Raw genomic sequence first — 12,309 nt, 5'->3', positions numbered from 1 at the left:
GCCGTGCCTTAACATGAGCTCTTTATTTTTCGCTGCCCGTAATTATGTTTGGATGCATTTATAGCTTTATTATGAGATAAAACAAGCTCTCAGTAGATCATGTGAGCTTTCCCACAGCTACTAACGTGGGCGTGTGTGCTGGCGCAGAGTGTGTCCGTAGTATTGAATCCAAACAGAGGAAATGTGTTGGTTCACGCATAATCTCATCCTGTCCTGAGCCGAGCAGAGCAGCTGATTTTAGGGTTATTTCTGGAGAGAGTTAGAAGTTATGACTGAAGTTAAACCCTGTGCACCAGCTGGACTTTAGCTGTTCTTATGTTATGACATGGTGTAACATTTTATGCCAGGGATGAGCTGGCGTAAGTTTAAAACATCTGAAGTAACTATAGTAAGAGCGGAAAACGCACAGCAATGTTCATAAAACGTGAGACCTACATGTAGCATACACCTGTCCTCTGAATTTTCCATCTACTGGCTTTTTAATAATTATAAGTGGTGAAATTTCTCTTGTAACTCTAACTGCTCTTCTCTTTGCTGCTCTTAAAGCTGTCTGATGTTTTTAGGGGCAGTTTTCTGGCTACATGTGGTTAATCTGAGTACTTGCAGCCTTAGTCTCTCTCTCTCTCTCTCTCTCTCTCTGTGCACCTGTTTGTAGGTGCGCCCTTGTCCTAGAGGTGTCATTCATGCCAGGCGCCACTGATCATACTCGACCATTTGTCAACATGTATGACATTATATTAGATACAATGTGCAATAATGTCATATCAGGAGAATACAGAGTAGTGAGGCAGTTGAAGCGATGAAAAGTGGAGAGACTGAGGAAGCTCAGGTGAGGTCTTAAACTGATTAGTGAAATATGTATTAGCCCATTAATACTTTTTAAACATAAACAATTTTGTCATGAGAAGAAATGTAATACATTCAGGGAAGAGACAAGAGAGGCAGATGGAGCTTCAGGGTGTGAGGTAAGGTTTAAAAATCATAAGGAGGGTTTGGGTTAGGTTATGATTAGGTTATCAGTTGCACTAGATCACCCCACTAGTGTTCTGCACATTTATATGGTGAAACGCTACTCCATAGTGACACATAAGTGGATTTTTTTCCTGTTTATTTTTAAAATGAGCCACCTTTGTGCTCAGGAGCTGCACCTTGACAGCTCATAATCATTATGCTTTGATTAAAGACTCAAGCCATGTTGTTCAAGAGGAAGACGGAGAAGTGGTTTTTCTGGGTGGTTTGCCCACATCTTCAAGATCATAAAACATATACATACAGATATTATACATGCATTTATATAGGTGTGCACAGCACTATTTTTCCAAGAAACATTTGAAAAAAGAAGAAAGAGTAAAAGATCACATGGCATTTTGTGAATGTTTTGCGGATCGGTCAGGTTTCCAATATGTGTCCCCCCCAATGTTAAACTCATTCCTACGCCCTTGGGTGCCGGAGTACAGTTCTCAAGTGAAAGTACAGTTACTCTTGTTAAAACTGACTTACATGGTAAAAGTACTGATTTCACAATGTACTTAAAAAAGTACAAGTACCCCCCCAAAAACCCTACTCAGTTACACTGGTTCTAGTACTTTCTGGTTAAAATGAAGGCACAGCCCTGTCACGTTTGGTTTTCAGCTCTACCATGGGATCTCAGACATTTCCTTGCTCTTATTGAGATCAAAAATAAAGGGAGTGGGCGACCCATTCTGCGCCGTAAATATAATTCAAGTTTTAGAAGACATTTTATATGGCAGTCGTATTTGTTACAGCCTACGGCAGCTCACGTGGAGAGACAAAGAGCCATACGAAACGACAAACAGGCTCCTTTCAGGCAAACAAAGATAACATTTTTAAATGGCATTCACTTTACAGGAAGTGTGGCACAAAAAATAAAATTAGAGCCGCTTAAACTTCCCCTTTTACTTTAGTTGCGATGAGAATGATGTCATGTCTATATTAAACAAACATGTGCTTTATTTTCCAGCCACCAGAGGTCGCTGTTGCACAGAGGTTGAATTGGCTAGGCTTTGACGAGGACTTTAGACTACAGCGTTAGCAACAACCTGCTTAAACCGTCATTAACCCGAGAAAACCAGTGAGTTATTGGAGAGAAAATGTGGCATTTCGTTGTTTTTTTTAAAAGGGAATAACCCTTCTGTAAAAAGGAGTGGTTAAAGTATGATTTATGCTTTGATATGAGGGCAAACGTTTCCATTGTGCGTTTGGCTACAGGCCTAAACCACATTCATCCTTCATATCTAGAGCATAAAAAGTCCATGGGCGTTTAAACACAAAGCTAATAGATGCGTTGCCTTTGTATTTGTAGTCTGTAATGAGCTCTGTCTGTTGTGGGAAGGGCGTTCAATGATGTAGGCACAAAAAAAGCAACATGTGCTTTTTTGAAAATTCCGGTGTGGTTTTGCAATGAAACTAACTGACAAACAGTCAGAGAGAGAGGAAGAGACAGCAGCGAGGTGGAGGAGGAGAGAGGCAGGGAGGGGAAGAGCTGCAGAAATGTCAAACTACTTCACTTGACGCAAGATGAACCCTCTCGCTTTGATTCATTTCATACACAGAGTTTATAATACTTTTAATTAGCTTCTGTGCTGTTCTGCAGCTCTCGTAGCACAACAATGGACTCTAACATTATGGAGATAATAGAGGAATTCATGGACAGTGCTTTGGTGCAATGGGTACGTCATTTATCATTTATCACTCTCTGCTTGAGGAAAGGTCATCATTTTTAGAGGCAGACAGAGGAAAGTAAAGCTGTTGAAACTGTGCAAACCTGCCACAGACGATGGCTAGAGCAACACTAGGCCTAGACTATGTCACTACTTTATGACGGTCACTTACAGATCATAAGAATGAAAAATATCCATATCACTTCCTGTTGTATTCATCTAAACAAAAGCAACAGAGAGCTAAAATCAAGGTAGATATTTTATTGGCGTTGTGAACAACAAAACAAACACTACTTCTCCTTTTGTCAGCTTCCCTTGTCTCTCAATGACCATTTTTCTCTGGGTATTGAAACTTCCGTGTCCCTGGGCTTTTTCTGATTTGAAAATCATACTAATCTGTAGGGTTTGTTATGTGTCTAACAGGCTGAGTTTTCCACATGGGAAGCCAATCAGCCTTGGGGGATTTATATCCCCTTCTGGTCATTGAACATTGTTTACATTATATCGTTCTACTGTGCTGAACCTTGCTGAGGATATTCTCTTTATAGTTATCATCCATTAAAGAGGGGCCATAGGTCAGGCTCACAGCCCACAGTCAGCTGAGGTTTAGTGTTGGCTCGAGGACACTTCAGCGAGGCGGTTATTCACTGAAGAGAGAGCTTTCGCCCCGCTTCACATATGATGAAGGACATTCACTGTAACAAGTCTGTCTTGCTGCCTGGTTTACCCTCTGGCTCAGAGTCTCGTGCTGCTCTTCTTTACCTAATCAGCTGAACCGAGGCGAGCCGGTTGCTCTGTTTACAGACAGTGCAGTTTTTTAGAAAGTGCAGGTGGGAATAAGCCTCATTATATTGCAGTTTGCACTGGCACAGCTCTTCTTAGGAGGGAGAGAGACCTTGGCTGCCGTCCTGCTTGGCCGCCTGTCACTGTGAAGTGCTTCCCAGTGTGAGAGCACAGATCCCACCTGTCCAGACAGGTGCTCCGACTCAAGTGGCTTCCTGCACTGTAGCAATGTTTACAATTCTCCATCTCCTTCCTCTCTGTCTCTCTGTGTGTACCCTCTCTCTGCTACTGTTTCTGTCTTTTCTACCGCCTCCTCCTCCACACTCACCCTTATCTCAAAACTCACCATCCTTTCCCTCCCTGCCTCTCACAGGTTCAGCTGTTTGACAAGATGGTGGAAGGAGAGGATGGTTTATCTCTTTACAACCAGTACATGGAAGTAAACTCAATAACCGAGGGTACCCGGGACCGCTACATGAGGCTGACCAATGGGATTTTCCTCAATGAGGTCATGAGGGTCATGTAAGATTGATCAAGCTTTTCTTGCTTCATTGCCTTGCTGCCTTACACTGCTAGCAGGAGAAGTGACAGCTAGACAAAATAGTAATTATGTTAAGAACATGCAAGGATATTGCATTTCCTAGCCTATCATCAACTATCTGAAGTAGTAATTTTCTGCTATTTGTGAACAAAATGCAATATATTGAAGGTCTAGATAAATTATTTTATTTTGTAGTTGCTTGCTGAGATTGTCTCATTTTTTTTAATATATTGAAACATGAAAATCAATTCCTCAATCAAACTAAAAGGTCAGAATTGAGAGATAAGGCATTTAAGATTTACTTAATATCCTTGCAGTTCCATGCCTATCCATCCATGAAACATTTCTCTATCTTGGTTGATTTCCATCAAAAGCTGTGAAACCATTTATGGTCTGGATGGGATGAAAAACAATTCAAAGAAGCTCTCCTTCCTTCAAATAATTGAAATCAGGTGTTCCAATCACTTCCATGGCCACAGGTGTATAAAATCAAGCACCTAGAGATGCTGACTGTTTCTACAAACATTTGTGAAAGAATGGGTCGCACTCAGGAACTCAGTGAATTCCAGTGTGGTACTGTGATAGGATGCCACCTGTGCAACAAGTCCAGTTGTGAAATTTCCTAACTCCTAAATATTCCACAGTCAACTGTCAGTGGTATTATAACAAAGTGGAAGTAACTGGGAATGACAGTAACTCAGCCACGAAGTGGTAGGCCATGTAAAATGACGGAGCGGGGTCAGCGGGTGCATAGTGCGCAGAGGTCACCAACTTTCTGCAGAGTCAATCGCTACAGACCTCCAAACTTCATGTGGCCTTCAGATTAGCTCAAGAACAGTGTGTAGAGAGCTTCATGGAATGGGTTTCAATGGCCGCACAGCTGCATCCAAGCCATACATCACCAAGTGCAATGCAAAGCGTCGGATGCAGTGATGTAAAGCATGCTGCCACTGGTCTCTAGAGCATTAAGACATGGATTAGAGAATTTGGTGTGGATGAACTTGACTGGCCTGCACAGAGTCCTGATCTCAACCCAACAGAACACCTTTGGGATGAATTAGAGCGGAGACTGAGAGCCAGGCCTTCTCGTCCAACATTAGTGTGTGACCTCACAAATGCGATTCTGGAGGACTGGTCAAAAATTCCCATAAACACACTCCTAAACCTTGTAGAAAGCCCTCCCTGAAGAGTTGAAGCTGTTATAGCTGCAAAGGGTGGTCCGACGTCATATTAAACCCTATGGTAGGCCTATTAAATTTTCGGCCCAGAACCAACCCCCAAGTGCTCCAGCCTGTGGCCATGCCAGAAATCCAGAGGGCGATCTGTTTTTCAAGTTTTCATAAATTCCCACAGAGTTTCAGACCGTGAATGCAACAGTCCACATAGCCTTGCAACAGTCTACCTACAATGCACTGTGTTTTTTTGAAGCATGGCTATCGATGCTGACAGAAGAAGCCCAGAGATACCGAGCATAAAACATGTCCTTTTCAACTGTAGCTACAACTGTGCATATTTAGTTTGTATGCACTTTAAGATATGCCTGAGTAAGATGTGACCAGAGTTATTATTTACAAAATTTCATTTTATTTTTTCATTATATGTATTTTAAGTGAAAAAAACATTTGTACTCCCTCAGGTTATGTTCAAATGCAGCTCTGCTGTTGTGTTTTTATGCACTTTCTGATGTGCTTTTGTCATGTTGCAAAATGTAGAGAGACTATGAATAAAAAGTGAATATTTTTTCATCAAATTGATCACTATTGGTTCCAAATTTGACATTACCAGCTGCTTATTGGGCACAGAACATGTCTGGCCGGGCTGTATTTCTTGATATTAAAATTTGGCCCAGTTGAATTTGTAATTGAATAGCCCTGCTCCACAATATTCATCAGCCTGCAATCTGTAGCCACAGTTTAGCAACCACTGTTGAAAGTTTGTCGCTTGCAGAGTTGTCTGAGCATCTCCTCTGTAAACAATCCAGCATGGCCTTCCTTTGGCTAGGGGGGCGGCTGTCTTTGGTGGTTATGTTCAAATCTGCAAAAAACAAATGACATAACTTTCTGTTTAACGATTGATGTCATTAAGTGAATGCTAAATAATTAAAATTAGATGTTGAGCATTTTAAAACATCTGTGAGAAACTTTGATCTTTGAAACTTGATCTTTTCTGATGTTTTTTTGGCTGAAAATCTCATTCTGCTGTTTCTAACGGTCAATCCTGTCACTCGCTGTGACTCTTTGCCTTGGGAAAAGTCAATAAAGATGATTCACAGCAGCCTGTCACTTACAGTGTTTAAGTCCAAGCAACAAAAATAACTGTAAAGATCAGATCAGTATTGTTCCAGATGGCCATTTTTCTCCTTTGTGGGTCATATAAAGCGTTAATCTTAGTCATTTTCATAACCTGCTAAAACATAGGATCAGCATTGAGCTTAAAGCACTGATTCTCATATGGCTGTAGACAACATATTTTGTTCTTTACTTGCATGAAATTTGATTTATTTTTATCACAGTCAGTTATATAATCTCACTTTGTTCTCTAACCTGTGTGAAAGGATGTCATTAAGGTACTAGCCATACATATTAGGCACTAATTACAGTGAATCCTAATGTGAGTTCTTGCCTGGCCAGCCTGTCAGTTATCTCTGCTGGATTCTTTATCATCATGTTCAATTTCCAGCAGAAGAAAATATTTTCTCCCTCAGCCGGAGAGATGAGATGCGGTCAGCATTTGCAGAACAGCTGATTAATTTGGCTCGACCTAAGTCTCGCTATTCCAATAAATAATTGCATGTCGATTCTCACTGCCTGCTTCTCAGGCTCATTAAAATTTTATTCACTCGCTGCTTAAATGCACTGCTGTAGAAGGATGTCTCATCCCAGACCAATGAGGTGCTGGGTTGTTTGTTTAAGCTGCAGTTAATTCAATGCCATGCCTCTTTTCTGTGTTTGTCTCAGAGACCCGAACCCCAAAGTGGAGCGGCTGTATGACAGCGACAGAAACGACCACATGCTGAGAGTCCAGAACTTTTCAATTTTAAATCGACACCTCAGAGCTTTCTACCAGGTGAGGGGGAGTGTCGGGGGGGGGGGGGGGGGGGGTTAAGGGAATCAGAGGAGTTAATCTGAAAGACTACAGCACATATTCAGGATTTTTTTCTCTTAAGATGAAACCCATTGAACATAAAATAAACTCTCAGTTCACTGAAACACTTGGTTGTTCTCTGATTAATGAGAAATATTTGAAGGAAACTAAATACATTTTTCTTTTTTAAACTCTTTATCTGTTTTTTTGCACTTTTTCAGTTGTACAATAATATCAACATATCACATCTATTAAAGAAAGCTGGTGAAGAGTTTAATTTTCTATTCACAAAGAAGCCACAGGTTCAATTAAAGAATTAAAGAAGTCTAATTGCTCTCTCAGTGAAAGCACTTTGCACATGTTTTGAATGAGCCTTGAATGTAGAGTTTTTAAAACTGTTTTCAAGGGCAATGATTTTCTGTTAGATCTAACCCATTAAAATCCTGATGTTTTTCTTTAGTTTTTTCATTTATTACAAGGGACAATGCACATTAATGAACATGAACATGCAAATGTGCCAGATTGTAGCCATAGGCTAATTCCCATCTCTAGTCCCTGGCAGGTTGATGGTGTATACAACAAAGAGTACATTAAAAATCCACCTAAAAAACAGACAACACCAAGAGATCAGACAACATAGACAGAAGAATAAAATACAAAGACCCAAATATAATGATACAGTACGTTGCTGCACGACTTTTGCTTAAGACGGACCAGGAGTAAAGTGACCATTGCAGTTAAAGTGCATAAGGCAGACGGTAAAGTGCTGTAGTGCTAAAGTGCAAGTGTGCTGATATATTGCACATGATCATGAGTGTGCTTTAAAAAGAAATTGCATATCCCCCTTGGCCTGGTTAGTTAAAGTGCTAATAGTATTACAAGTAGCCCTATTGCACATAGTTTGCATTGACAGATGTGTTTATGCATGTATTATTGCACTTTAAAAGCATGCATAAGACTATCTATGTATGTAATATTGCACAAAATATGCATACATAATTGTATAGCTTAGCTCAATATTTTTTGGTTGACTCTAAATCTGTTTCCAAAACTAAGAGGCAGTCATTTCAGTAGTAAAGCTTGGATTGATAATCTGTTGGACAGAGGTAGTCTTGCTGGTAAATAAATCTTATTTCAAGCCGTAGTTCTCTTCCAGAGATTGTCCTCCAGGATTTTCCTACATTTTTCCACATTCATTTTACCCTCTACCTTTACAAACCTTCAAGGGTCAGCTGCCGAGAAGCATCCCCACAGCATGATGCTGTCACCGCTGTGCTTCACAATGATGGTGTGTTAGTTGTGACCAAAAAACTTTCTCCCACTTGAGCATGGAGTCTCCCACGTCTTTTGGTGAACTCTAGATCTAGTGCGTTTTCTTCAACAGTGGCTTTCTCTTTGCCTCTCTCCCATAAAGCTTTGACTCATGAAGAACCAGGGCAACAGTTGTTGTATGTAGAGTCTCTCCCATGTCAGCTGCTGAAGCTAGTAACTCCTTCAGAGTAGCCATAGGTGTCTTGATGGCCTCTCTTATTAGTCTCCTTCTTGCCTGATGTAAGCACGTTTACACATGTGCCATATTTCTCCCATTTCTTGATGATGGATTTAACCGAACTCTGGGAGATGTTCAATTTCTTGGAAATTTGTTTGTATCCATCCCCTGACTTATACTTTTCAGTAACATTTTCTCTGAGTTGTTTAGTGTACCTTTGTCTTCATGGTGTAATAATAGTGATAATAATGATACATTTCTCAACACTCAAGGACACTTTACAGAGATAAAAACAAAAATATAAACAAACAGATAAAAACAGCATGCAGTGTAAAATGGAACAATGCGGTTGCAGTGAGTATGCTATCTTGAACAGGTGTGTTTTGATTCTGGATTTGAAAAGAGGAAGAGAGTCGATCTGACAGATGCAGGAGGATTTTGAATTCTTTTCTGAATTTAACCAGGAGCCAGTGGAGTTGCTGTAGGACAGGAGTGATGTGGTGAAATGAGGGGGTTTTGGTGATGAGTTCTGAACCAGTTGAAGCCTATGGATGGATTTATGAGGGAGGCCAAAGAGGAGGGAATTACAGTAATCTATATGGGAGGTAGCAAAGCTGAGAACAAGGATTGAAGTGTTATGGGGGGTGGGGGGGGGGGGCGTAGGCGATTGACGTTGCGTAGATGGAAATAGCAGACCGGGTAATATTATTGATGTGAGATAGAAAAGATAAGGAGCTATTGTGGATGACACCAGGACTCTTAAAATGTGGAGAAGGGGGGAACTGAGGGGCTGTTGATTGTGAGGGAAAGCCTGTCAACTTTGTATAATGTGGATTTTGTGCCAATGAAGAGAATTTCTGTTCTGTCACTGTTTAATTTTAGTAAGTTGAGATGAACCAGGGTTTTATTTCAGATAAGCAGTTGGTGAAGGGGTTTCTCTTTAGGGAGAGCTGGGTGTCATCCATGAAGTAGTGGAGATGGATATTGAATTTACGGAAAATATTGCCAAAGGCAAGAAGGTAAGTGAGGAAGAGAAGGGGCCCCAGGACAGACCCCAGAGGCACACCTGAAGTGATGGCGAGGGCTGGGATGTAAAGGATTTGAGATAGCCAGGAATACTGATTAACCCAGGACTGGACCTCCAGACACAGGTGTCTTTATTCTACAATCACCTGTGACCCATTGACTGCACACAGGTGGTCCCCATTTCCCTCATTGTAGGACTTCTAGCACCAGCTGGCTGGATCCCTGTTGAATTATGTCAGTCACTTTAAAGGGGTTAATATTTATGCAGTCACTTATTTTACCTTTGTTGAAATCTGTTTCACTTTGACTTTAGGGAGGTTTTTTAAGGTCTTTTTTTTTTGTCAAAAAGCTAAATTACATGGCCCATCCAAAAAGAAGTGTGGATGCTGCTTAAGTGCCAGTTTTGTCAGAACTTGATGACATTTCTCCATTAAAACAAGAACAATGAACAGCATTAAGTTGTTTTCTTTTCAAAACCCATAAAAGTCATTTACTTAGATGTCTACAGTCGCCATGGTTTGTGTTATAGAGTTCTCTATGGAGTTTACTCCTCTATAGTGGCTACGTCACGCATTTTGTTGCTCTGATTGGCCCGTAAAGATGTGACAGACAGACCGTTCATCCAATCGCCCTCCGAGTCTTTTTTCAAAGCCTCTGCCCTTTCCCAAACGCTGTCTATGGGAGGTTTACCAGGTGGATGTGTGAAACAAATCCATCTGGCATACCAGGTTACATCAATACAAGATCTTGTTGAAAAATTACTGCAACTCTGGACAGAGATACTGTAAATGTTGTGACATTGCAGGAGCTTATTGATGCGATAACAGGGAATGCGTGGCGTCATCAAACCTAAAGCGGTCAAACGAAATATCAGAGTGTGTGACTTTTTTTGTATGGACAGGCAGTGTATATCAACCATGACTGATTTATAAAATCAATAAAACTGTAAAACATCCATCTTTTAATAGGCACTATAGCTACAGCTCAAAACCTAGCTTAGCCAAACCATGTAGGCCTTTTTTAGTAATCACGCTTTTACTTGCTCTTTGTTTCATGTTTTCTTTAGGTTTGGGCTAGGCTCAGAGGTCGTCAATTGTAGCCCATTGTTTCAGCTATTAAGCATACAGAATATGCTACTGTCTATTGTCTGAAAGCAGGAACAGAAAGTGAAATGTTCCTGGTGTTGTCTTTACTTTAGATTCAAATCTGCCTTAGTGAAGCCCCAGTAAATCCTAGTTAGAGATTCTGAAACCCTATATAAGCTTTGTATACATATGTCTGTAGGTGGCAGTAAAGCAGTCACTGCAAAGAGAGCGAACATAAAGAGAACCAGCGTTAGAGACTACTCTGTCATTCAGAGCTGGTCTGGTCTGAGCCCCATCTGTTGTGTTTCACAGAGATGCTTCGAATAGCCCCAATCACTCGTTGTAGCATTTCTTAGAAAAAATGTTTGAAAACCAACTACGTAACAGCTTTTCTGCGGATGTACTGGAATGACTTGCAGTTCATTATAAATATGTCTTCTTTTAAAAGCGTATCTCAAGGCCACACCAAATGGCAGGGGAGAGGGTCTGATGGCGGAGGGCTGGAGGAGCATTTGTCTAGCTTCGAGGTAGCGAACAAGATGAAACTCCAACCTCAGTCTCAACACAGAATATTTAGCCTGAGGAAATTTTCTGAAGTTTGAAGTGTTTAAAGGGGTGACAGAGCATTTGCACAGAAAAAGAAGATGAAACAAAGAAAAAAAAAAACATCCTCAGAAGACATGTCCTTACTTATTATCTGGCAAATGGGAAGAGGAAAAAAGTGAAGAAATGGCGAGCTGAGTTTTAGTGCTTCAGTTGTGTTTCGGGTAATAAAAATCTATCAGGCAGCAGCACCATGCATTGCATAATGTGTCGAAGAAGCCTGTGGCATTAGAGGAAATGACACAATTGCTTCCCCGCAGGATGATTCAAAGGCCTCTCTTCTCAGCAGAGAAAACCTCCCTAAGCAGCAGTCAGGTGGACTGAACATGCACACAGCTTGTCACACAACACAAGAACACAAGTCTACAAGGTTTCACTTCCTCATTTTCAGTGAATTGCTAATGTCCCTTGAAAGCTCGCAGCAGCACAAAACACTGGTGATAATTGGGAAGCTCATATCAGTCGTTACACAGTGTGCTCTTAGAATGAGCTCCACAGTAGCTGTGGACGTTTAGTCTCACTTTGGTCACGGTTTTACTTCTTGCTGTCTTTTTTGGGGTGGTTTTGCTTCGTATGTGTTAATTTGTGTTTGCGTATGAGATACAATAGCATTGTGTATGTGTGTGGTAAATGTAAGCCCTAGAAACAGTGTGAAGCTTCTCAGTGCTAATTTTTTCTGATGTGACCACAGGTTCTTAAAAACAGCTGCTCATCTGTACTCACATGCATGTGTTATGATCGAGCTTTTGCTATTTTTACTCTGTCTTACTCACTGTGGATGTTTATCATTTTGAAATAAGATAAGAAAAGCTTCTACACACGGTGGAAGCTGTATGTATTAGCCAGGCTAACCGGGCTAATTTTCTTGACATGTCACATTTATACCTTAAGTTTTATTTGAAGGATAGCCAGTCCACATTGTTGTCCTTCCTACACATTGGGAGAAGTTGTTTCTTGTTTGTAGTTTTCGTCTTTTCAGTGCAAAGGCTGCTAGCATCACACAGAGTGCTTCTGTTG

At 40.8% G+C, this 12,309-nt stretch overlaps 1 protein-coding gene across 2 annotated transcripts in view; it reads left to right on the top strand.

Annotated features, from left to right (window-relative positions):
- The first annotated feature begins 2,012 nt into the window (after window positions 1-2,012).
- ccdc88b (coiled-coil domain containing 88B) overlaps window positions 2,013-12,309 on the top strand; it is a 93,746-nt gene continuing 83,449 nt past the window's right edge. The window contains exons 1-3 of one of the 2 annotated variants that reach the window (XM_041797830.1): window positions 2,013-2,092; window positions 3,838-3,986; window positions 6,963-7,071. In XM_041797830.1, the coding sequence (XP_041653764.1) occupies window positions 3,856-3,986; window positions 6,963-7,071 (240 nt within the window). In that variant the 5' untranslated portion in view covers window positions 2,013-2,092; window positions 3,838-3,855. Of the gene's footprint in view, window positions 2,093-2,486; window positions 2,691-3,837; window positions 3,987-6,962; window positions 7,072-12,309 lie in introns of those variants that run through there. The other variant, XM_041797829.1, reaches the window with a different exon arrangement.

This window comes from Cheilinus undulatus, linkage group 10 (assembly GCF_018320785.1).
Source record: "Cheilinus undulatus linkage group 10, ASM1832078v1, whole genome shotgun sequence".
Lineage (NCBI taxonomy): Eukaryota > Metazoa > Chordata > Actinopteri > Labriformes > Labridae > Cheilinus > Cheilinus undulatus.
Note: the sequence above shows the minus strand (reverse complement) of the source record. Positions and strands in the feature narration are given on the sequence as shown.